Source organism: Schistocerca cancellata, chromosome 4 (genome assembly GCF_023864275.1).
Source record: "Schistocerca cancellata isolate TAMUIC-IGC-003103 chromosome 4, iqSchCanc2.1, whole genome shotgun sequence".
In the NCBI taxonomy this organism is placed as follows: domain Eukaryota; kingdom Metazoa; phylum Arthropoda; class Insecta; order Orthoptera; family Acrididae; genus Schistocerca; species Schistocerca cancellata.
Genome location: NC_064629.1, coordinates 176,615,974 through 176,643,887, shown reverse-complemented (window position 1 = coordinate 176,643,887; position 27,914 = coordinate 176,615,974). Strand labels below are relative to the sequence as shown.

Genomic DNA, 27,914 nt, shown 5'->3' with positions numbered 1-27,914 from the left:
TCAATACATGCCATAAGTAGAAGAATTGTCCTTGACAGATTTCTTGGTGCCAGTGCCAGCACATAGTATACCCCTCGCAAATGGTGAATAGAACCAATCAGGCCACCCAGCTTAACATCCCCATCCAACTGACGGATCACTATCAAAAGTGTCACACGCCCTCACTTCATCAGACACTTCGGAGAGGTTTGGTATTTTAACCACAACATTGGTGAAAAGTCTAGTGATGAGGAACATTACTCTACCACCTCTCCTCTGCTTGCTGGCCAAATACTGGCCATGAAAATTTTCTCCACTACCAGGATTCAAACCAGCTTACCCCCAGGTCAAGCACCACCATACAAGCATGCATTAGCAAATTTGACCTTGGAAGAGGATTCGAGAATGTGCTTCTGTTTACATTTTAACTTCTTTTACCGACAACTGGTACCACATTGCCTTTTGTGTCCCAAGGTAAGTCATGTATTTGTATAAAGTTTTGCCCAAACGTTTTGCAAGTAGTGATATGCATGAAAATTAGGGGTAGCATAATAAATTATAGTCATTTAGAAAGCCCAACAAAGAGTAGTAGATGGCAGCAGAAGACTCAATGTTTTCTACAGTTTCATTGATCTTTCAAACGTCACCACGTCCATAGGTGATTAAACAAATTGCATGAACCCCAAGTATAGAACTCTGAAACAGAGACAATGAGAAACAGAAAAATAGTACCTACATATCAGCAACATCAGTGTGACTTAATTGGAGCACCTTCTTACTATTTGAAAGTAGTTATTTTCTTCCTCACTCTTTCATATTTATGGATATTAGAACCAAATGGAGTAATACATTTTGCAATTTTTGGGCTAAAAATACAATATGAGGCACTTTGATTTTAATATTATCTGTATTTGGGTAGAAAACTGGAACTAAGATCAATATTGAAAGAAAAAGATGTATTATTTTCAAGTCAATGAAAACTCTTTTTAACCCTCAATCAGGTGCACCTATGTATAAAATGTGCCAACCACAAATAGTACTGTCTTGTACCATTCCATTGGTGTTTTACAATTGTGCACCAGTACCTATTCCTTCATTATTGCTTCAGCTAACACAATGATAAGTAGTGTTGTCATATGACCAACTGAACAGCACTAATATAAAATAAACAGTGAGTTAGGTGAGAAAAAATTTATGATCCGTGCAAGGAAATGCCCCAGATCCTGAGCTGTTGGCACAATGCCACAGTGAGGCAGTTACCTATGAGATAATTATTAATCAAATAAGTGTTTGGCTGGAAGCTGATGTAACTGCACTGTTTAATACTTCAGTTGGGTCATTACTGTGAGGTAATATTTGTACACAGCAACAGAGTGATATACTGAAAGTTTATTTTATTATTATTTAAATAAACAGTGATTTAGCTCAATGTATTATCAGTTTATTTTATCTTTGTATATTTAAACTAAAATTAAACTTTGATTTTGTTAGGACATCTTTACCTTGCTAACATACAGATAGCTAGTCTTTACATGTGTAAAAAGTAAACTGCATGCCTGCTCGTATTACAAAAATCGGCATGCCCTCTCGGGGGTTAATATACAGTATTGAACACTAGGTAATACTTGAATGTTGATACATGAATTCAAGAGATATTGTGGCTCAGTCGGAATTGGGTAGGATGGTTACTGCTATGGCAACATGTGGTTGTAGTACTGTATGCAATAACAGGTAGTCACACAGCTGACTGTGCTTTTGTGCTAAGGAAGGTGGTGTTAGCATCCATCTTCCAATAGATAACACAATTAAACCTGTGAAGGACAGGAAGACTATTTAATATTCTTGATGTGGGATTCCATGGGGAACCATGTGCTCAATGACTGCAATATTAGTATTGTAAACAAAAGAATTGGAAGCAAGGATTGTAAGAGGTTTGAAATAATTTATTACAGCAAACTGATTACAGTCACTGTGTGACCACCTTCAGTATTAAAAAAGTGTAAGACATAAAATCGGACATGAAGCCCATGTTATAAAACATAAGCATAAGTCACATGGTGCAGATTACTATTATGATGTCTAGTACATACCAGATATTGAGGTCTTGATTACTTGTGTAAGAAAAGCACATATTACAACTTCAACGTGGTTCAATGCAGAACATGGTACCTAACAAACAAATTGTTAACTGAGCTTGCACATTACAATCATATGCAGCAAAGCTCGCTACATGATGTGGTCATCACTGTGCCCTCTTTATTCAAATAACACAAGGATATAGTTTATTAAAATTGGGGACAAAGATTTTATACAAAGGAACAGTAGAAATGAATTAAAAATGAAGAACACCATCTTTGCAACATTAGAAATAAGGAATATTAATAATGTAAAAATACAGCAACAAGAGAAATTGAACCCTTTGATGTACCATTCATAGAATCATCAACAGGCATTAACAAAGTTAACATGACTTTAGTTCAGTCAACAAATGAAGAAATCCAACAAGTAATAAGTTTGCACAGCATCTTTTTACATTAATATCCATTTCTGTTTTTGCTTCACCTGTAAATGGCAACTCCCAAACCAGTGAGTGACTTCAGCATGCTTCATAGGAAAAAAAAAACAACCCAGAAATGTCCATAATTATACATAACAAACTCATTGTATAGTTTGATCTTATGAGACATGTAGAACAAAATACAAACAAATATTATTAGAGGAGAAGCTTAACAGATTGATTGTAACATGTATACTCATATTGTGAGTAATCGTGTACTATATAACGGCTCACTTTAATATGTTCATCATCCTATTGATGGACTGGTAGATGTGTCATTTTTCTCAAAGGAGTCAGATAGCATTCAAAGTATTCCACAAAATACTAACCAGTAACATACACAAATTTAATTTTCTTCACAAATCGGATGTATGTAAGTTACAACATTCTGAGTGCAATACTTTTTATGTGGAACAGACAGGGAGGAGGTTGGAAGTGAGACTTTGTGAGTATATGGCATTAGGTAGGAAAGATGTAGCTGACAAGTCCAGTTTCGCAGCACACTCGGTTAACACAGGTCATACTCCTCCGGATCTTACCTTGCAACTTAAATTGCTGCATAGAGTAGAAAAGGGCAGCTATTTCGATCTCCTGGAGGAGACTGGGATATTCTGTAATCCAAAATCTCCCAGTTACATCTTGCTTAATAAGCAAACAGCAATGAAGAAACCCCATTTTTGGGAATAGTTTGAATTATATATGACTCCATTGACAAAAATAAGACATCCACCAATCAGTCAAAAGGACAATTAACATCTTGAAACAATCCCTTTTCTAGTGCCACACCATTACTCATGATATGAGTGCATGTGTTATAATCACACTCAATTTGTTAAGCTTCTCTTCTAGTAATTTTTGTTGGTATCTTGTTGTACATGTTTAATAACATCCAACTATGTGATGAATTTGTTATGTATAATTATGGAAATTTGTAGTATTCTTTCTATGAAGCGTGCTGCAGTCACTTGCTGCACATGTTTGGTTTGAAAGTTGTAATTTGCATGTGTAGCAAAAACAAACTTGAATATTAATGTAAAATGGTAGTGTGCAAAGTTAATATTTGTTGAATTTCTTCAATGATTGATTGAACTACAGTCATGTTAACTTTGTTAATGCCTGTTGATGGTTGTTTGATTAATATGTCTAAGAGTGCAGTTTCCCTTATTGATGTATTTTCACATTACTGATATTCCTTACTTCTCGTGGTACAAAGATGATGATCTTAATTTTTAATTCGTTTTCACTGTTCCTTGGTCCCTTTTTTTAATAAACTATATCTCGTGTAATGTGTTATTTGAATAAAGAGTGCACTGTGATGCCCACATCATGTACCAAGCTTTGCTGCATGCGATTCTAAGGTGCAAGCTCAGTTCACAATTTGTTTGTTACCTACAATGTTCTTCTGCATTGAACCATGTTGAAGTTGTAATATGTGCTTTTATTACATGAGTCTTCAAGACTTTAATATTTAGTATTTACTATACATCATAATTGTAATGTACTCGAGGTGACATACACCTGTATTTTATAATAACCTTGTATGACCAATGCTGCCAGATTTGTTGTTTTCGACATAATATTGACATTTTAACTTTGTGTGTTGCTGCTTGTTGATGTCTACTCCATTTAGATACACATTACTTGAGTAGAGTACTATTTACTCACAGTATGTTCAAGGTCTCTGTAGGGGCGACAGAGTTCTCTGGCAGAGGTAGATGGACAGAAGTAATCATCGACAGTTCGAAGACAGTTGAGACCTTTAGTATAGAAGACTCGTAGTCACAGACCATGGTGCATGATGGGAAGAAGACAGCAATCGCTATATCTGACCCAGTAGGCAGTGGGATGATTTTGTGATGCTTGCATTCGAGGGCAGCTGGCAGGCTGCTCTGCAGATGATGCAGCTTGGCCAGGCTAGGCCAAAGGCACCTGGCTGGTGAACAGCTCAGGCATGTGGTGGTGGAGGCATTTGGGTATGAACCGTGGATCTGCATGTGGCTGGTGGTGTCTGATGCTGGTGGATGCCCAGTGTCTCAGTGTCAGGAGGGGGCTCAATTCAGCTCTCAGCCCATCATTACTGCTCTGGACCATCAGGCAGACGGACCTGTCAGGGTGATGTTTGAACAATGGCAGCACCATGAAAAAAGTTTACATCAGTGGACAATGTCAACAGTTTTGCAGGTATTGAATATTTGTGTGTGGCAGGACAAGATGGTTGTTAAATGGCCACCCGAGGTATCATGTATGCCATTTGTTGCAATTACGCCAAATCTTCCCTGGTCATTGACTGGACAGCTGCACTGTGGCACCTAGGTGGGCAATGTTGTGAAACGCTGCACTGGTGGGCTACAGCAGGTAGTAAAAATACAACGATCGGCCCTTGCCTCAGTTTGTGCTATACTATTCCCCTCTTAGAATGACTTGGACCTCCAAATTCTTTGCTGTGGGTGGATGTGAAACTAATCATCTTTTTAAACAGTTCATTCTAGACACATTCTGTTGAGTCTTTGGTTTATACTGTTTACAGTAGTTCAGTCACAACTTTATTAAATGTAAGCTGCTTCTTCATTAGTGCTGCCACTGTTGGTATGGACCTTCAGGTTGAAGGATAATAGTGGCAGGATAAAAGCAGTGCTGTGCTTGAGTTAGCAATAGACAGCACCTATTATCAACAAGATTAAGAGTGCAGCTGACATGGAAGTTTCTAACACAATGAATCTGTGCTGATGTCTGTAGCGGTACTGCCTTATGTGCTCAAGTGATTATTATATTGAAATCTGACCATTTTGAACAGCTAACTTTTGGTCCAGAGAGGCAAGAAGCATTGAATCCTGGCTGATATTCAGGTAGTCAGATTTTCTCATTGTAAAATTTTCAAAGGGAGGTTGGGTAGGCACAGTAGTGAATGGATGGTTTTTAAGGATGTGGTTCCAGTAATGGTGGCCTGAAACAACAAACAGCAGAACTCAAATCAGAGACTAAAGTCAGAAAATAAACTCCTCTCACTTTCATTTGCAGCAGTTGCGGCTGCCAGTCCAATTGCAAAACCTAAAAGCAAAGTACAAGGACGCAGTCAACAAACAAAAGCTGAACAGTCCAGCACACTTTTCTTAAAATCAGAAACCAACCACAATGCGAGAACATTAGAGAAACCACCACTAAAACAATTAACCCCAAGCAATTAAAAATAAAATCAATCAGGTCAACAGCAAACAATGTAATAATTGAAACAGAATCACAGGTAGACAAGAGAAAGATAATAGGAAAAAAAACAGCACAGATTTAAGGACATTAGGTGTGAAGAATCCAAGAAGTTCAGACCTCTGCTGGCAGTACACAATGTCTCAACATATTTAACTGACCAGTAATTCTTAGACAAACTCTACTAAATAAACCTGAGTGGACACATCACTAAAGACGAGTTTCATAGTGAGGTTAAAATAAAATTTAAAACAGGACCGTAGGGCAAAAGGACAGTAAAAATATTTTAGAAGTGTCACCAAGAGTATGTTTACTTCTGCTTCAAAAAGAAAGGGTTTTTATTCAATTTGAATCTTTTTATATCAGTGACTGTGTTACTGTACAAAAATGTTTTAACTGCTGGGGCTTTGGTCACCCAGTATGCGGGAGATGTGCAACACCAGGACACAAAAAGTCAGAGAATGCAGGCAGGAGAATCCTGTAGGCTGTATAAGATGCAAACACAGAAATAGAACATGCGATAAGGCAGGGGGGCCAGACTGTCCTACATATAAACAGCTCTATGAAAGACAAATAGAGTGCACCAAGTACGATGTTCTGGGCAATGCCCATTAATAAGGAGTGCTACCATAACTGTCAGAAACCCACCCCCCTAACACACACAGGGACAGACATAACTAATAACACAAACAGGCAAAGGTACAAATCACCGTCGACTAGGATGAGAGGCAGGCGGTGAGCCGTTGCCAGGCAGCAACACATGGGGTTATTACAATCCCCAAATGCAGATACTAATACTAATGTAGAGCCTCAGCTCTGGGATACAATACAGTTTAGGTACTTCAGCATTACCGACTATGCAGACGATATGTGCATGCAGGGAGCAATTGAATATGAAGTGGCCAGGTACCTGAAACATCACATGTTTGATTGGGCCATCTTCCAGGCTGGTATCCTTTTGCAAGTTGACGAACTGGAAGACAAAATACTACAAGATAGCTCAGAGAAATGTAACGATGTCCTTGAACATTCTGAGAATGAAGATTTCATGGAGTTCACAAGAAATCCAACACAACAGGCAAACACAGAGACAACTGTTCACTACCTGCACAACAAATAGAATATGATACAACCAAATGTAGACCCTATATTGTACCAGTTCGTTTTGTTTATGGAGGTAGCACACACAGTCACTACGGAAAACAAAATAGTAAGGTAGCTGAACAGAAAGACACATCCTGCACCAGCACAACACCAGACACAACCATCCCAGAAACAGACATACAACAGTCACCTTTCATGAACAAGTCCCCAGAAGAGATCAAAAACAACAAGTCGCTATCAGGGGAAATGTTCAGCAGAAACACATCAAACTCAACACTACCAGAAACCATAAAGCAGGAAAAACATGCTGCGTTGCAAAATTACTCAAAATTGGAGCAACAAAATAACAGTGAAGAACACCAACCAGACACAGTCAAGGACCCAAAGCTGAATACCGTTATGTAAACTACAAAAATTTAGAAGCTAACCTCCAGCTTAGCAGACTAGAAAACAAGGATGTATTTCAAACAGCTCTTCACCATGTAATACAAACTAAGCATGAAAACGGGGATATAATCTGCTTCCCAACTACAGAACAAATTGACAGGATGATCCTAAGAGTTGAAAATCTGCCAACGAACCCCAAAGAACTATGTAAGCTTTTAGGGTAGGCATGTGTGTGAAGGGAGAGGGCCTAGACATAGGGAAATTTTACAAGGACTTCGTGAGAGCACATGGATGTGTGTTTCTGTATTTTAAAGAAACCACATCCAAGTGTTTTTCTTTCACTAGATATCCCTGATGAAGGTAATACAACTAAACTGCCAGGGCAGTGCCCTAGTAAACATGGAACTAGGTGGGCTCATAGAAGAAACAAAAGCAGACATCATCTCTGTTCAGGAACCTTCTCTGCGAGGCAGAAAGATTTCAGGGCTCCCCTTACATTACATCACAATAGCAGGTACACCAAACACAAAATCTGCAATAATAGTAGTTAGTAAAAACCTTATAGTAACACAAATCACTCAGTTTTACTCTGAACACATCGCCACAGCAGAAATAAGACGGACAGGATGTATGGCTCATGTCGTCTATTTACGCTCAGTGCTCGTTTGATATAGAACCTTTCTTAGACAAAATAAAAGACATTGCACAACACTCATAAAAGGAAAGACTGCTCATTCTAACCGATATACACGTGAAATCCCCCCCTTATGGAACTCAAATAGAATTGACGGCAGAGGACAACTAGTGGTTGACGTGGTGAATGAATGCAACCTCTTCATACTGAATAGGGAGGGTCGGCCATCTACCTACCACAGAGACACTGGTGGTGTAAGTAACATAGACCTTTCCTTTGGAAGTATTCACTTTTACTTGTTACCACTTCCCACAGACACTCATACAAGGGTTTGTCCATGCAGAACACATGGAGCTGCAAGATCCTGGGACCATTTGTACTAGTTTTGTAGGATATGCAGTGACTCGCACGACTCAGCATTGAAGCAATCCTGATGCAGAAAGTAGTGTGTGAGACTTCGTGTCAGGTGCAATCAGTAGTATGTCATGCACTGTCAATCGTACGAACTTCTTCAGAGCCCCACATGTTAACAGGTAGGAGTCAATGGCATAGCACTCGAACTGACTCCCTCTGCACATCAGGGATATTTGTACCTGAACATGTAACTGGGCTCCATCCTGGATGATGTCAACATTGCCTGTATGATAATACAAGGGTAAGGATCTGTCCACTGATGTTGCTAGCTATTCTGGGGTGCCGATAGTGCTTCCTGAATCCTCCATAATTCTTTGAGAGACAGTCCTGGTTGTAAGAGTGCTGGGATCAAGGTGCTCACAGACAGCATGAATGAATGTTCCCTGCAGTTTGGTAGCTCAGTTCAGGCATCAGTTACACAGTCTGCAATAGTCCAAATCAGCCTAAGTCTGGTCAGCTGGGCGTCAGTAACATCCGGGTGTGCCCTAACAGTGCCCAAGTCTTAGTTAACCAACCATTGTCTCCTGTATGTGAGACATTAACGTGATGGCCATAGTACGAAGGTGATGAATATTGTTTACTACATCTTGCTCCACTCTCGATGTGTGGTATGAAAACTCTGTGGTTCTTTGATTGTTCTCTAAATCAGTCTGTACTTTTCTCAAAATGGAGTTCTCTTTCCTGAGGTCATCTGCATCACCTGTACCAAAGACTGTTTTCAAAATCTGCCCTTGCATTTCTCTTCTGTTGATGCCAGACTTATGGTAAAAGTCCTGTAATTGAGGGATTTGCATCTAAAGACATTCAAATCATTCGTGAGTGGACTGTAATAGTTGATATTCTGTTTAAGAGTCATTCAGCACCAATATGCCCCAAACAGTAAGATGCAGCTTCTCAAAAGTATCATCAAAGTGCTCTATTTCATTTTTCACTGCCCGAGCATTGTAGTCCATCCTTAATGTCCATTGATGGTCAGACAGTATCACATCTGATTGCTCCACTACATGTCATAAGAGCCCCTGTGATCCTGCAGCTTGCAAAACAGGCTCAACCATCACTATGGCTATTCCTATTCCACTCCCAATTCCCATTCCTCAGTACTTTGTGGCCTGAGTCGTGCTGGCACCTGTCATCGTCAGAGGATTGAGCCTGAGTTGGGTATGGATCACATCCAAGAGGAAATCTTCAGTTAGTTCACAAGGCCACCCCATGACCTCAAGATTTATGGATAATTTGGAGTAACTCATTCCACCAAGTCTTTCCTTTCTTCTCTGCCACTACTCTCCCCCCCTTTTGAGGAAGCCATTGATAATTGAGCCAGAGCTTCAGGGGCTTTAAATGATGGGGTTCTCTCGTGTGCATCACAGTGGCATGAGTTGGGGGTTGTAACTTTCCATTGCCAGAGACATCATTCTGACCACCTGATAAGGCCCCTAGTATCTCATGATGAATTTCTTTGTCTTTCCTTTCAGAACATTAGGTTTGTTCAACATTAACATTAGTCTGCTACTTTGACAACTTGGCTCTCTCTTTTTGTTTGCTTTGTTGCCACTGTAAGACTTTTATATTTTCTTTCTGGACCTGGCACCACATGCTTCTCAATGTTTTACAAAATTATTTACAACTGACATGCCCTCCCACGCCACTGGTTTACCTAGCTTGAAACGGGGAAGCATTTTCTGTCCATAAACCACCTCATATGGTGATAATCCCCTACTTTGATGCACGTTCAAATTGCACACTGCTGCCACATGTGGTAGTAGATGGCCTCAGTTGCTGTGGTTACTATTCACATAACAACATTTTTGCTATGCTTCTGTGCCGTCACTCGGTCCTCCCATTCATTTGTGGGTGCTACACACTGGCCTGGTGTTATTGTTTCCATAAAAATCTACATAACTATTCCATAGTTCAGTCTTAAAATTGGTGTCCTCATCGGTTATTACAGTGCCAGTGTCCCATACTTTAAGGCCAAGTAGTTAACTATTACCCAAGCTACTGTCTCCACTTGCTAATTCAGCATCACCGTCGTGGATATTAAAATGAAAAATGATCAGTTGTTGTCGAAACATATTGATTCCCCAACAGGTTACCATGCATAAGATCCAAGAATATCCATACCAATCATTTGGAATGATTTGTTGGCCTTTGGTAATCTCTGCAATGAGATTCACACACAAATGATTAAGATCAGTTCTCTGTGCACATGGTATGCAGTTTTTTACATATTGTTTCATATCCTGCTTGTGTGTTATCCAGCAGTAATCCTCTGTGGTACATCGTGATGTGATCGCTCAACATGCAAACTAACCTTACATCCACTGAAAGAACTGCAATCCACCACCTAAAACCTCATCCTGATCTTTCAATCCTACCTGCTGACAAAGTCTCCATTAGTTTTATATTGAACCTCAAGGATTATGTGATGGAAGGATTCCACCAGCTGTCAGATTCATCCACCTATTAACCCTACCGCAGTGACCCTGTTCCAGAAATCCAGCAGTATCTCCAGTCTCTCCACAAATCGTTAGGGCCATCTCTCCCTCACCCCTACCACTTCCTGCACTCCTACCTTCTACATGCTTCCTAAAGTCCATAAGACCAACCACTCAGGGCACACCAATGTGGCCTGATTCTGTGCCCTCACTGAGAGAATATCTGCTCTCATAGACTTACACCTTCAGCCTATTACCCGCAACCTATCCTCTTATATAGAAGGCCAACTCTCCACAATTTCTGTTTCTTTACCACACAGTGCTCTGTTTGTCATTATTGATGCCACCTCCTTGTACACTAACATCCCTAATGCCCATGCTTACCACTATTGAACACTACCTTTTGCAATGCCCGATGGATCCCAAACCGCCAACCTCCTTCCCAGTCTCCATGACCAACTATATCCTCACCCTCAATTATTTGAAGACATTACCACCTGCAAACGAATCTGGGGAACGGCTATAGGCACCCACATGGTACCATCCTATGCCACCCTGTTCATGGGCCATCTGAAGGAATCCTTCCTTAAAACCCAGACTCCTAAACCCCTCACCTGGTTCAGATTCATTGATGATATCTTGGAAGGTGAGGACACGGTATCCACGTTCCTCCAGAACCTCAACACCTTCTATGTCTACGTCTACATCTACATGGGTACTCTGCAAATCACACTTGAGTGCCTGGCAAAGGGTTCACTGAACCACCTCCAAAATAATTCTCTCTTATTCCAATCTCGAGCAGCACGCGGAAAAACAAACACCCATATCTTTCTGTGCGTGCTCTGGATTCCCTTATATTATTGTGATGATTGTTTCTCCCTATGTAGGTCAGCATCATCAAAATACACTCCTGGAAATTGAAATAAGAACACCGTGAATTCATTGTCCCAGGAAGGGGAAACTTTATTGACACATTCCTAGGGTCAGATACATCACATGATCACACTGACAGAACCACAGGCACATAGACACAGGCAACAGAGCATGCACAATGTCGGCACTAGTACAGTGTATATCCACCTTTCGCAGCAATGCAGGCTGCTATTCTCCCATGGAGACGATCGTAGAGATGCTGGATGTAGTCCTGTGGAACGGCTTGCCATGCCATTTCCACCTGGCGCCTCAGTTGGACCAGCGTTCGTGCTGGATGTGCAGACCGCGTGAGACGACGCTTCATCCAGTCCCAAACATGCTCAATGGGGGACAGATCCGGAGATCTTGCTGGCCAGGGTAGTTGACTTACACCTTCTAGAGCACGTTGGGTGGCACAGGATACATGCGGACGTGCATTGTCCTGTTGGAACAGCAAGTTCCCTTGCCGGTCTAGGAATGGTAGAATGATGGGTTCGATGACGGTTTGGATGTACCGTGCACTATTCAGTGTCCCCTCGACGATCACCAGTGGTGTACGGCCAGTGTAGGAGATCGCTCCCCACACCATGATGCCGGGTGTTGGCCCTGTGTGCCTCGGTCGTATGCAGTCCTGATTGTGGCGCTCACCTGCACGGCGCCAAACACGCATACGACCATCATTGGCACCAAGGCAGAAGCGACTCTCATCGCTGAAGACGACACGTCTCCATTCGTCCCTCCATTCACGCCTGTCGCGACACCACTGGAGGCGGGCTGCACGATGTTGGGGCGTGAGCGGAAGACGGCCTAACGGTGTGCGGGACCGTAGCCCAGCTTCATGGAGACGGTTGCGAATGGTCCTCGCCGATACCCCAGGAGCAACAGTGTCCCTAATTTGCTGGGAAGTGGCGGTGCGGTCCCCTACGGCACTGCGTAGGATCCTACGGTCTTGGCGTGCATCCGTGCGTTGCTGCGGTCCGGTCCCAGGTCGACGGGCACGTGCACTTTCCGCCGACCGACAACATCGATGTACTGTGGAGACCTCACGCCCCACGTGTTGAGCGATTCGGCGGTACGTCCACCCGGCCTCCCGCATGCCCACTATACGCCCTCGCTCAAAGTCCGTCAACTGCACATACGGTTCACGTCCACGCTGTCGCGGCATGCTACCAGTGTTAAAGACTGCGATGGAGCTCCGTATGCCACGGCAAACTGGCTGACACTGACGGCGGCAGTGCACAAATGCTGCGCAGCTAGCGCCATTCGACGGCCAACACCGCGGTTCCTGGTGTGTCCGCTGTGCCGTGCGTGTGATCATTGCTTGTACAGCCCTCTCGCAGTGTCCGGAGCAAGTATGGTGGGTCTGACACACCGGTGTCAATGTATTCTTTTTTCCATTTCCAGGAGTGTATTTTTGCATTTGGAGGAGAAATTTGGTGACTAAAATTTCGTGAGAAGATTCCACTGCAGTGAAAAACACCTTTGTTTTAATGATGTCCCCCCCCAACCCTCCCCCCCCCCCCAAATACTGTATCATGTTAGTGACACTCTCTTCCCTATTTCACGATAATATAAAATGTGCTGCTCTTCTTTGAACTTTCTCGATGTACTCCATTAATCCTATCTGGAAGGATTCCAGACTGCACAGCATACTCCAAAGAGGACGGACAAGCGGAGTGTAGGCAGTCTCTTTAGTAGATCTGTTACATTTTCTAAGTTTTCTTCCAATAAAACAGTGTCTTTTGTTTGCCTTCTCCACAACATTTTCTGTGTGTTCTTTCCAATTTAAGGTGTTCATAATTGCAATTCTTATGTATTTAGTTGACTTTTAAACCTTCAGATTTGACTGATTTATCATGTAACTGAAGTTTAACAGATTTGTTTTAGCACTCGTGTGACTGACCTCACACTTTTCATTATTTAGGGTCAATTTCCAACTTTCGTGCAATACAGATATCGTTTCTAAATCATTTTGCAACTTGCAATTTCCTAGATGATAAATGATAGCTTCATCTGCAAACAACTTAAGACGGCTGCTCAGTTTATCTCCTAAATCATTTATATATTTAAGGAACAGCAGAGGGTCTATAACACTACCTTGTGGAATGCTAGAAATCACTTCTGTTTTACTCAATGACTTTCTGTCAGTTACTACGAACTGGAAATCCAGAAATACGGAATCAATTTGAAATCCCTTGTCAGTAGCATTCAACACTTTGTGTGTGAAAATAACTAGTTATCTTTCACAAGAACCTTTTTTTCTAAATCTGTGTTGACTGTGTGTCAATAGACCATTCTCTTTGAGGTAATTTAGAATGTTGGAACACAATATATGTTCCAAAATCCTTCTGCATTTCGACGTTAATGATATGGGCCTGTAATTTAGTGGATTACTTCTACTACCTTTCTTGAATAATTGTGTGACCTGTGCAACTTTCCAGTCTTTAGGTACAGATGTTTCATCGAGCAAGCAGTTGTATATGATTGTTAAGTATGGTCCTATTGCATCAACATACTCTGAAAGGAACCTAATTGGTATACAGTCTGGACTGGATGACTTGTGTTTATTAAGCGCTTCACTACTCTGAGGATATCTACTTCAAAGTTACTCATGTTGGCAGCTGTTCTTGATTCTCATTCTGGAATATTTACTTCATCTTCTGTGGTGAAGGAATTTCGGAAGGCTGCGTTACGTGATTCTGCTTGGGCAGCACTGTCGTTGATAGTATTTCCATTGCTATCACGCAGAGAAGGGATTGATTGTGTCTTGCCACTAGCATACTTTACATACAACCAGAATCTCTTTAGATTTTCTGCCAGCTTTTGAGATGAAGTTTCGTCATGGAAACTATTATAAGCATATCACAGTGAAGTCTGCTCTAAATTTTGAGCTTTTGTGAAAGATCGCCAATCTTCGAGATTTTGCATTCTTTTAAATTTGGCATCCTTTTTTTCATTGTTTCTGCAACAGTGTTCTGATGCTTTTTGTGTACCATGGGGAATCAGCTTCATCGTTAATTTATTTGGTATAAATCTATCAGTTGCTGTCGATACCATTTCTTTGAATTCAAGCCACATCTGGTCTACATTTACATTATTAATTTGGATAGAGTGAAGATTGTCTCTCAGGAAGGCATCAAGGCAATTTTTTTTGTTTTGTTTTAATAGGTATATTTTTTGTTTATTTTTGGATTTGAGGGTTACAATATTCAGTTGCGCTACAACAACCCTGCATTCACTAATCCCTGTATCCATTTTGATACTTATTATTAGTTCAGTATTATTTGTTGCTAAGAGGTCAAGTGTGTTTTCACAAACATTTACTATTCGTGTGTGCTCATGAACTAATTGTTCGAAACAATTTTCAGAGAATGCGTGTAGCACAATTTCAGATGATGTTACTGTGCACCTGAAGATTTAAACACATATTTCTGCCAACATATTGAGAGTAAATTAAAATCACCACCAGCTATAATTGTATGACTTGGCTACGTGTTTGAAATTAAACTTCTCCCCATTTGCTACACTTGGTCCTACTCAACCCAACAACCTCCTCAGGGGCTCAGCATTAGATTGTTGAGTACGGCTTCATGACCCCAGGGTTCCTGAGCTGGGGACTGGTAAGTGCCACCAGCCCTATGTCAATGTAAGTTTTGGCCGTGCTTCAGTGACCACCATGCGGTGCAGCGGTGGAATGTTGTGTGTTTGGAGAACGAAGGACTTGGTTTCATCACCTGGACAGCAAGGAAGGTGCACATCTCTATTAAAAAAAACCTCAACCTCAAGGCGTGCTGCATGCCAATGAGGTGAATGACTGTTGAGGTAAAACAGTCTCTAGCAGCAACCTCTGGGTCACCTGCTCATCAAGGAGAGCTCAGTTGGTCAATTGTCCTAACAAGAAGTCTCAGAATCATGGTAACTGGGCGTTAGTGTGTCATAACACTTTCATTGTAATAAAGTGCACAGAGGGAACCTTTGAGAAGATATCCCCTTTCTATACTCACAAAGGCATTGCTGGGTCTCTAAAAAGTGTCAAACGACTTCGTAATGGGACACTTCTAGTTGAAACTGCTAATTTCAACCCACATACCTAAGGTCCTGGGATGTAAGGTGACTACCCAGTCGAATCTGAGTTGCATAACACCCTTAAGTTTAGTAAGGGTGTGGTTACCTGTTCCGATATAATGGAGATGAATCCCGTGGAGTTACGTGAAGAATGGAAAAATGTGGGTGTCACTCACGAAAGTGCAGAACTATATGAGGAGAGTCAATGCCAAATTGGAAAAATTGACAACATTTATTCTAATGTTTAGTACTCTGGAATTACCTGAACATATCCTTGCAGGCTATATCTGTCTTAAGGTTCACTTGTTTGTTTCTAACCCAATGCGATGCTACAAATGTCAAAGATTTGGCCATACCACTCTGGGGTGCAATGGGAGGGCTAAGTGGGGCAATTGTGGAGGCTCAGCTCACAGATCAGGCAATTCTTGTACACTTCCTCAGAAATGTGTGAACTGCGCTGTGGATCACCCAGAGTGGAGCAGAAAGTGTGAGGTTTACAAGAAGGAAAGGAAAATTCAGGAGTTGAAAGTTAAGACGCATACCCTACGGTGAAGCCAAAAAAGCTTTCAAAGCTGTGAAATCTCTGGTTTTTGCTACTTATTTTGTATCAGTCCTTAAGACGCCAATCACTAAGTGTGATGCCTCCACACAAACTCGGATCACAAATTCAAGTACGAGCACATGCACTTGTCAGGGTACCCGTGGGGGAAAATGCTCCAGTTGAAACTGAAGTCATTCGGAAGCTGTCAGCAATGGGCTTACCGCCTAAGCCACACATCACTGCCCACCATCAGAAGCCAACTAAGACATCCCTGCAACCAGACAACCACCTCCTCTCATCAGTAAAGAAAAACTTCCTTCGAAAAGTAGTTCCAAGTCCAAGAAAGCAGTGGTTAAACCATCATATTGGTGAGCTATCTCCCTCTCTGATGGGACTATGCTCTGGAGGATATGGACTTCCAGTCAGAGGAAACCACCAGGGAGAAAGAAAAGAACAGCCATTGCCAAACATGGCTTCCACAGCGACTTCCATGTTGCAGTGTAATTTAAATGTATATTGTTCACATTTAGAAGAATTACAGCTTCTGGTCCTGGAGAAACCATTCTGCATCTGCTTACAAGAAATGCATCTTAAAGTTTCCGACACACCTGCACTATGGGGTTACCACTCATACAGGAAGGACGATACTACTGTAGACAGGGCTAAAGGTGGAGTGGCTGTTTTCATTGGTGACAGATGCCACTCCTCTCCTGTCCCTCTTACCATGACCATGAAAGCAATTACCATGAAAGTTCTCACACTCTTTGATATCACAGTGTGTTCTTTGTATTTTCCAGCTAATGATGCTTTGGATGCAGACGCAGTGGCAGAACTCTTCCGGGCACTCCCACGCCCATTCTGAGAACATCTGCCTTCTGAATGCGGTCAGATGACATACTTTCCCACAATTACAGGGTCTTTTTCAGCCACTGATCTTTGTTTTTGTTTCCCAGCTATTGCAGACTCATTTTAGTGGGAAGTAGCTACAGATTTACAGTCTAATGACTACTCACCAGTGTGGATCCATCTGCCAACAAGGACAGTGACTGACAGGAGACCACTCAGATGGATGATACAAAGGGAAAATTAGTTGCAGTACAGTTAACAGCCTATTTTTGAACAAAAGGATTCTGCACATGAGACGGTGGCCCATATCACTTGTGAGATCCAGTGGGCTGCCGCAGAATCCATCCTTCATTCTAGGAACATGAGATGGTGGTCTGTTCCTTGGTGGAATGACGACTGTCGATTGGCAATCAGGGCCAGATGAACACCTCTGCAGAACTTCAAACAATGTCCAACTACAGAAACCTTCATGCCTACAGACCTGTGAGAGCACATGCGGGGTGAGTGATAAAAGAATGGAAGAGGGCTTCCTGGAGGGAATTCGTGACTTCCAGTAATCTATCCACTTCCACTGCGCAAGTTTGGGAATCAATAAGACAGATTTCAGGCAAGGGCAGTACACATCCCCTGATGGCATATTTAAGTAATGGGGTCTTGGTGGACTTGCCAGAAGACATGGCTCAAGTTTTAGCTCAACACTTTTTTACTGTTACATCAGCCAGACAACCTCCTGCTTTTTAGGTGTTCTGTAGGACTGCAGAGATGAGGAAGCTCAATTTCTTCTTGCATAATGAAGAAGTCTACAACCTTCTCTTATCCATGTGGGAACTGGAATCAGTTTTATCTGCAGCCAGAGACACTGCTCCAGGACCTGATGAGACCCATTATGCCATGCTTCGTCATCTGTGCCCTTAAGCAAAAGGACAGTTCCTCTCTTGTTTGAATCAGATCTGGTTTGATGGATAGTACCCCATGAGTTACAAGGAGGAAATATTAATTCCATTCTGGAAACCAGGCAAGGACCGTAGTGCCCCTAACAGTTACTGGAGTGTAGCTTTTACCAGATGTATGGTTAAGATTCTTGAAGGCATGGTCAACTGTCGCCTCGTCTGGCTGCTTGAATCCTGAGGCCACCTGAGCCACTCCCAGTGTGGTTTCAGACGTTACCGTTCCACCCTTGAAAACTTAATCCTACTGGGCACTGTGATACAAGAGTCCTTCTTACACAAGAGCCATTTGGCTTGTGTCTTTTTTGACCTCAAAAAAGCATATGACACTACTTGGAGGTACAACATCCTTTGCCAACTACATGGACACTTGCCACCTCTTATCCAACCCTTTCTCGATGACAGGCATTTTCAATATTGCGTCGGCGATGCCTTGTCTGACTAGGTTCAGGAGAATGGGGGTCCCCCAAGGCAGTGTCCTCAGTGTCACATTTGTTATCAATGGCATTTCCATGGCAGGCAGGAGCCCTGTCAAGTGCTCTTAGTTTGTGGGTGACTCTGCAACCTTCTACTCTTCCTCTGATCTTATAACGACAACAAGGAAGCTACAGCTGACCATTAGAAGGCTGGAAACATGGGCCAGTACAACCTGTTTTTGGTTCTCACCCAAGAAGGCTACATGTGTCTATTTTAACCATGCTCATCAAAGTTTTAACCAAGCAGTGCACACAATGGGAGACAATATATTATGTTTTCAAGAAACTGTGTGCTTTTTGAGTTTATTATTTGACTTGAAATTAACTTGGCTCCCACATCTGAAAGACCTATGAACAAAGGGCTTCCAGTCATTGAATATTTTGAAATGCCTTAGTGGAAAAAGATGGGGAGCTGACAAGTCCCGCCTCCTCCAGTTTTATAGGGCATTTATTCGATCATGTTTAGATTATGGCAGCATGGTGTATGAATCAGCTCATCCTTCCTACCTCAAGATGTTAGATGCTGTCCACCACGAGGGTATTTGGATATCGACTGGAGTCTTTCAGACCAGCCCAGTTCCGAGTCTGTGTGCAGAGTCTGGTGAACCACCACTCTGGCTTTGGCGACGTATCCTTTTGCGTCAACAGTGCTGAAAATCTCAGCATCACCTCAGTCATTGACATTTAGTTCCGTGGTCCAACCCACCTTTGAATGGCTGTTCAGGAATTGGTCCCATGTGACCAAGCTATTTGGGATATGTGCTACGGACTGTCTCAAGAATCTGGATCTATCAGGCATCAAAATACACAGACAGGGATGGAACACATTGCTGCCTTGGCATCTTCAGAGTGGTCGAAAGTGATTTTAAGCTTGACACAATACAAGTAAACTTGTACTCCAGATTATGTTTCTACAACTTTGTTTTCATGCGTTTTAAGTACATATCACAGTTTTATCGTTGTTTATACAGATGGATCCCAGCAAGAGAATGTCCTTGGCTGTTTTGCTGTTTTCTCTAACATGGTTTTTAAAGTGTGTTTTCCAGAACAATTTACAAATTACAATGCAGAAATATATGGCATTCTGATGGTACTGGAGAGGGTTCACAGACATCACCATACAAAGTTTCTTTTCTGTTCCGACTCACTTAGTGCACTGCAAGCACTTCACCACCTATATTCTGTAGACCAGCTGACTCAGGTCATCCACGACTCCTTGTGACGGCTTCAGCAGTGTGGCAAGGAGCTGATCTTTTGCTGGGTACCTGTCCACATGAGGATGCAGGGCAACAACATAGCCAGCAAAGCCATCAAGGAAGCATGATGGGATGGTGCTGTCCATCAATGTCCCATCCCATTGTGCACACCATCATCTCATTTTCTGACAGGCACATCATGCGTCAGTGAGAGACTGAATGGTTGCAGGTGACAGAAAACAAACTATGGTCACTCAAATTGGCCACAAAGGCGGACTTCAGGTCAGCCTCACTGCTGGAAGGAGGTTCTGGTTATCAGACGACGCATTGGCCGTAACCCTTCAAAACATGATTTCCTCCTCTGGCGGGAGGATCCACCATTCTGTGGAATTTGTGACCTGCCACTTTCAGTTCAGCGTATCGTGGCAGTGTGTGCCCTATATACTGATATTAGGGCAATATTAGGGCAGCCCTCAGTCACGATTGAGATCTGCCCATCATCTTCGCAGATACTTAGACCCATGTTACAAGGGTGGTGAAATTTTGTGAACTGTCAGGCCTCATACCTAAATTTGGAGGGGGGGGGGGGGGGAAGGGAGGCAGACTTAAATACATTATAAACTGCTCTACATGGGGGGACAGCCTTCGTCCCCACCCATGAGATTATCTGCTGACTTTTCGTCAGGGGGCTAATGTCCATGATGTCGAATGCCCCTCACTTCAAATAATAATAATAATAATAATAATAATAATAATAATAATAATAATAATAATAATGATAATAATGATAATGATAATGATAATAATGATAATAATAACCCCCGTGGAGGCCCAGGAAAAGAATAGGCCTCCGGTATGTTCTGCCAGTCGTAAAAGGCGACGAAAAGAACAAACCACTAATAGGGCTAACCCCCCTTTTAGTGTGATTACTTGGTTCAGGACAGAACTAAAGAAGCCTCGGACAAGCGCCGTCATGGTCGGGGACGACGCTTGAACCCTATGCCCGCCCACAATGGTAACGACACTGCTAGCCAACTGGAAAATGATTTAAATCCAAATAGAGGTGTTTTGCAGGATATGCTTCCTGCAACCACCCTAGAAGGAAAACAAAGACAGAGGATGAGATGGTCAGATGAAGTTAATCGACACCTCATGTTCTGTTATTACCAAGCAACAAACCTAGGAACCAACACAACTGGATACAGATCACAAGTATACACAACATTTATTACCAGATACCCGGAATTAAAATTTTTAACAGAACAACGACTAGCTGATCAGATCCGTGTAATAATAAAAAAATAACAGGATACCCCAGTCAGAATTAGAAAACATCAAACAACAAGTACAACAAATACTGGAACAAAATAATGTGCAATCAGAAGAAGAAGAAGAAGAAAATACAGTAATGGACTCAAACATCCCAGAGCAAACAAACAAAGACCAACACGCATCAATTAAACAATCAGAGGAAAACGAAATCTTAAGACAGCCACCAGAACAAGCACAAATAGAACACGAAGAGACACACGTGTTAGATATAGAAGAGAAATTTCAGCTGACATATATAGAATATAAAGACACAAATACAGACATTAGACCATTCTTGCATACACCGCCAAATAACCCACAAGTCGAAACAACAATAAAAACTATCAACACAATCATACACAACAAAATAAATGAATACACAACTATGGAAGAGTTACAACTACTGGTTTATATAGGAGCACTCACTACACTAAATATACACACTAGGCAGAGATCAGAACAAACCAACACACAGAAGAAACCCACAAAACCAGCATGGCAACACAGGCTACAGATCAGAATAGAAAAACTGAGAAAAGACATCGGACAGCTAACACAATTTATAAGAAATGAAATATCAGACAAAAACCGAAAAAGGTTAGGTAAAATCTCACAACAAGAAGCAATAGAGCAATTAGATGAAAAAAAGCAGAAATTACAAGCATTGGCCAAACGACTTAGAAGATACAAAAAAAGTGAAAATAGAAGGAAACAAAACCAAACATTCAACACAAACCAAAAGAGATTTTACCAAACAATGGATAACACACACATTAAAATAGACAATCCACCAAACATAACAGACATGGAACACTTCTGGAGCAACATATGGTCAAACCCAGTACAACATAACAGGCACCCACGGTGGATACAAGCAGAAACAGACACATACAAGATGATACCACAAATGCCTGAAGTGATAATTTTGCAACATGAAGTCACCCGAGCAATTAATTCTACACACAATTGGAAAGCCCCTGGAAATGATAAAATAGCAAATTACTGGCTAAAGAAGTTCACCTCAACACATTCACATCTAACTAAATTATTTAACAGTTACATTGCAGACCCATACACATTCCCTGATACACTTGCACATGGAATAACCTATCTGAAACCTAAAGATCAAGCAGACACAGCAAACCCAGCTAAATATCGCCCCATAACATGCCTACCAACAATATACAAAATATTAACTTCAGTCATCACACAGAAATTAATGACACATACAACACAGAACAAAATTATAAATGAAGAACAAAAAGGCTGTTGCAAAGGAGCATGAGGATGTAAAGAGCAACTGATAATAGATACAGAGGTGACATATCAAGCTAAAACCAAACAAAGGTCCCGACACTACGCATACATTGATTACCAAAAAGCCTTTGATAGTGTACCCCACTCATGGTTACTACAGATATTGGAAATATATAAAGTAGATCCTAAACTGATACAGTTCCTGAACATAGTAATGAAAAACTGGAAATCCACACTTAATATCCAAACAAATTCAGATAACATCACATCACAGCCAATACAGATTAAGCATGGAATATACCAAGGAGACTCATTAAGTCCTTTCTGGTTCTGTCTTGCTCTGAACCCACTATCCAACATGCTAAATAATACAAATTATGGATACAATATTACTGGAACATACCCACACAAAATCACACATTTGCTATACATGGATGATCTAAAACTACTGGCAGCAACAAATCAACAACTCAACCAATTACTAAAGATAACAGAATTATTCAGCAATGATATAAATATGGCTTTTGGAACAGACAAATGTAAGAAAAATAGCATAGTCAAGGGAAAACACACTAAACAAGAAGATTACATATTGGATAACCACAGCGACTGCATAGAAGCGATGGAAAAAACAGATGCCTATAAATATCTAGGATACAGACAAAAAATAGGAATAGATAATACAAATATTAAAGAAGAACTAAAAGAAAAATATAGACAAAGACTAACAAAAATACTGAAAACAGAATTGACAGCAAGAAACAAGACAAAAGCTACAAATACTTATGCTATACCAGTATTGACCTACTCATTTGGAGTACTGAAATGGAGTGACACAGACCTAGAAGCACTCAATACACTTACACGATCACAATGCCACAAATATAGAATACATCACATACATTCAGCAACAGAAAGATTCACATTAAGCAGAAAGGAAGGTGGAAGGGATTTATAGATATAAAAAAACCTACATTATGGACAGGTAGACAATTTAAGAAAATTCTTTCTAGAACGAGCAGAAACTAGCAAAATACACAAAGCAATCACTCATATAAATACATCAGCTACACCATTGCAATTTCATAACCACTTCTACAACCCTTTAGATCACATAACATCAACAGATACAAAGAAAGTAAATTGGAAAAAGAAAACACTACATGGCAAGCACCCGTATCATCTAACACAGCCACACATAGATCAAGACGCATCCAACACATGGCTAAGAAAAGGCAGTATATACAGTGAGACGGAAGGATTCATGATTGCAATACAGGATCAAACAATAAACACCAGATATTACAGCAAGCATATTATTAAAGATCCCAAGACCACAACAGATAAATGCAGACTTTGCAAACAACAAATACAAACAGTAGATCACATCACAAGCGGATGTACAATACTAGCAAATACAGAATACCCCAGAAGACATGACAATGTAGCAAAAATAATACATCAACAACTTGCCATAAAACATAAACTAATAAAACAACATGTTCCCACAAACAAGTACACACCACAAAATGTACTGGAGAATGATGAATACAAATTATACTGGAACAGAACGATTATAACAGATAAAACAACACCACATAACAAACCTGACATCATACTCACCAATAAAAAGAAGAAATTAACACAACTAATTGAAATATCCATACCCAACACAACAAATATACAGAAGAAAACAGCAGAAAAAATTGAAAAATACATCCAACTGGCTGAGGAAGTCAAGGACATGTGGCATCAGGATAAAGTCGACATTATACCAATTATACTATCAACTACAGGAGTCATACCTCACAATATCCACCAGTACATCAATGCAATACAGCTACATCCAAACATATATATACAACTACAAAAATCTGTAATTATTGATACATGTTCAATGACCCGAAAGTTCCTAAATGCAATATAACATATACCGTACAGTTAAAAGGAAGTCACGCTTGATCAAGGTCCGCGTCACTGTCCATTTTTGACCAGACATAATGTCTGAGAATAGAAAGAAATAATAATAATAATAATAAACAACAATTCAACAAGTCACCTTCCTTGATGTTGACCTCCTCCTCAAAGATGGCTACATCAGTACCTCTGCATATCAAACCTACCAACCACCAGCAATACCTCCACTTGGACAGCAGCAACCCATTCCATACCAAGGAGTCCCTTGCAGCCTAGCCACCCATGGGCATTGCATCTGGAGTGACGATTGGTTTCTCTCAAAATAAACTGAAGGTCTCATCACTGAAGCCATTACAGCCCATAATATCCCCATTCCTCCTCCTCAAAGCCTTGTAAATAACCAGCATGTATCTCAAAACTTGTACAGAACTAAATCTCACCACACAAATATTGGCACATGAATGTTGTAGTAATCAGCTGCATGTAGTGCATGGAGCACTCAGAGTGTTGTGGCAGTTGACTGCAGTGAAATGTTGTCACAGAAATAAGTTATTTGTGTATGTAAATTTAGACAAAACATATGTTTATTTATGCCTCATGTGTATTGTGGAGTCTAGTTGCTTCACCAGGCTAACTGTTCCATTTTCCCTTCAGGTGAATATGCTGGAACACAAGGCCTCGGATTACTGCGCCTGCATTCAACTTTCCGTCATGATCTTAAAATATATGCATCGGATGAAGGACGGGTGCAAATGACAGCAGCTGCTTTTGCTAAAGGCTTATTGGCACTTGAAGGAGAACTCACACCAATCTTGGTCCAAATGGTGAAAAGCGCAAATACGAACGGTTTATTAGACAATGATTGTGAATCAAGCAAATACCAAAATATGTAAGTAATTGTTTATAATGTACAAAATTTCAGTTTATAAACTTATCAGACTCTTTGTTATTGTATTTGGTTGTTATGTAATTGACAAGATAAAAGTCTCAGATGATATCATCTAGATTTTGTAACACTGAGACTCAATTGCTGGAACATATAACTGGATGAATGTCTACTAAGTTGCCTGAATAGAGGAATTAGAAAAATGCAAAATAAGAGGATATAAACACCCTAAAATATTTGCTCTTTATCTATTTAATTCATGACTGCAAACTTTGTTGCCCGTTATTTACAAGGGTCAGCCAAAAAATTATGCCTCGTGTTTTTATTTTTATTTTGTAAGAAAAATAATTGCCGTATACATAGGATCACGGATACAACATTCACGATTAATTTGTCATTTTTCAATATAATCACCATGTTTGCGCAGTTTCTTCTCCACATTGGAATGGACTTGTATACCAGTGTGGTAAATACCATAGTCCTGCTTGAAAAAAATCTCATCTTCAGTTACAATGTTTGCCAACATCTCCTCTCGTTCCTCTCTGAAGTGATACAACATATTAGATGCAAACATTTTCGTAGCTTTTTTGTTCTGGTTGATCAACATGTTCAGTACACAGTCTGTGAGTATCTTGAAGTAGTCAGTTTTTAACAATGCCCATCACACTGACTTTCCTGATAGGTAAACAGTGACACAATCTGTTGTTACCAGACAATCATGATGATTCAGTTGACATGCCTGATGTTGTGTGAAGTCACTGCAGTCACTGACTTGCTGCTCTGCTCTGGATTGCAACAGCCAACTGTGTTTGCCCTCCAACTTCTCTACTGCATTGAACACATCATCTAGTGATGCTGAGAATGCAGTTTGGCATTTCACCTTCTGCACTAAGGAACTCAATCACTGAAAGCTGTGTTTGTGTCATCCATTTTCTACACTTATACCATGCTACCATCTTTTGATGTAGGATGCTGATATTGGAGTAGACTGTAGAAGAAAGATTGAGGAGGTGTGCAAAATTCATGATTACTACATTACAAACTTAATTACGGAGAAAAGAAGAAGCATTACTTTATATACTTTGTATACATAACCTGGTATTCCATCATCCATATCATGTTTCCAGAGTGTTACAATTTCGGTGTTTTGTGTTTTTTAGAATTAAAGACATTTCAGTATCTAGTCATGTGGTACACGAAACGTCTTTCTGTAGTCTGTCCATGCCACACCTAAAAATCATGTTGTTTGTCATTTTTCTGTATTATTTTATTTTATTAAAAGGTAGTACAGTTTAACACACTGTGTGATTTCTGAAGAGCCTTTGTGATTCACTGGTAGAAGAGCTCATAGTATATTTCAAATTCTGAGTCAAAAGCTTATGCTGATGGCAGAAGTTGTGCCACTTCTTGTGCCTCCTAATTCTCTGTGCATGTGCTACAATTTTTTCTTCATTGTTTTCAATGATAGTGAGTAGTGGTAGTGGTAGTGGTAGTGGTAGTGGTAGTGCTGGGAGGAAGGTTCTGCAGAAAGATTAAAAAGTGTCTTTGCCATTGACACAAACCTGGAATGTTTAGCTACTGATTTTGAACCAGATGACCTGAATTTTGGTAAATGGAATGGGATGTTGTTGATGCCACTAGAACAAATAAGTGCTTGAATTTGCGTGCGCGTGCGCGCGCGCGCGCGCGTGTGTGTGTGTGTGTGTGTGTGTGTGTGTGTGTGTGTGTGTGTGTAGATGGATGGATGCATGGGGGCAGGGGAAGGGGGGTTGGGGGGTGTGTGCACGTGGAACTTCTGTATGTTTGTAGTGAAGTGCTTTTTGTATATGTTCTGACCTATGCTTTTTCCATATAATTAAATGCAGGGCCAAAGCTCGTCTCCATGAACTTATGCAAAAGGATGCTGACTTCACAAAAGAGGACCGTGAGAAGATTAATCCGTGCAATGCACTAAGTATCAACACTGCATTGGACTTTGTGAAGAACCCTGTTAAGTGCTGTGAGCATGTCCATCAACTGATTCAAAAACTGATGAATATTGTAAGGATTAAAAAAGATGATGCGAAAACTAAAGGTGAGCTTCTTAATTGTGTCTTTATCACTCGCTAGAAATGTGATACATTGGCTTAGTCAATAGTGAACTCTAACGACTGCTGATATACAGATTGCTCATTGTGAACATTAGTTTCCAGTCACTGCCACTCTTTGTAATGATTTATTGAATAGGTTTCTCAAACCCAATGTATGAGAGTGCATGTAAAATGAATCTACCATGGCTGTGTGAAAATGTAGAGGTGCTTCACCCAGTGAGAGCTGCTTTTAGTCCTAATGGGAATATTTTAGACCTGATAGCTACAAACAGATCTGACCATATCGAGAGCATCAGAATAGAGATGGGGATTAGTAATCAAGATTTCATCATAGCCACAATGGTTACTAAAGATAATAAATCCATCAAAGAGGTTTGCAGAGTTTTTATACTGAAAAAGCTGATAAGTAGTTATTAGCATCCATCTTAGACTGTGAATACGTGTCATTTACTTCCAGTATGATGGAAGTATGGGACTTATGGACAAAGTTTAAACTAATTACAAATCACGCTCTAGAGAAGTATGCCAAGTAAGTGGTTAAGGATTGGAAAGACCCACTGTAGTAATAACCAAATTCAGAAAAGCTGAGAAAATGAAGATTGTTACTTTCTAGGTTCAAATAACAATGCAAAAATGTTGACAGGAAAAAGTCAGTAGAAATATGGGCATCTATAAAAATATATCAATGCATGAAGCATAAAACGTCCACCAGCATAGGTTAGCAATTCTTGCCAAGAATCTAAAAACTTTTGGTCCCAC

At 40.7% G+C, this 27,914-nt stretch overlaps 1 protein-coding gene across 6 annotated transcripts in view; it reads left to right on the top strand.

The window, feature by feature from the left end:
- LOC126185177 (inositol hexakisphosphate and diphosphoinositol-pentakisphosphate kinase) overlaps window positions 1-27,914 on the top strand; it is a 578,601-nt gene that overhangs the window by 350,191 nt on the left and 200,496 nt on the right. For all 6 annotated transcript variants that reach the window (XM_049928024.1, XM_049928027.1, XM_049928022.1 and 3 more), the window contains exons 14-15: window positions 24,834-25,068; window positions 26,931-27,139. In XM_049928024.1, coding sequence (XP_049783981.1) covers window positions 24,834-25,068; window positions 26,931-27,139 — 444 coding nt within the window. The remainder of the gene's footprint in view (window positions 1-24,833; window positions 25,069-26,930; window positions 27,140-27,914) is intronic.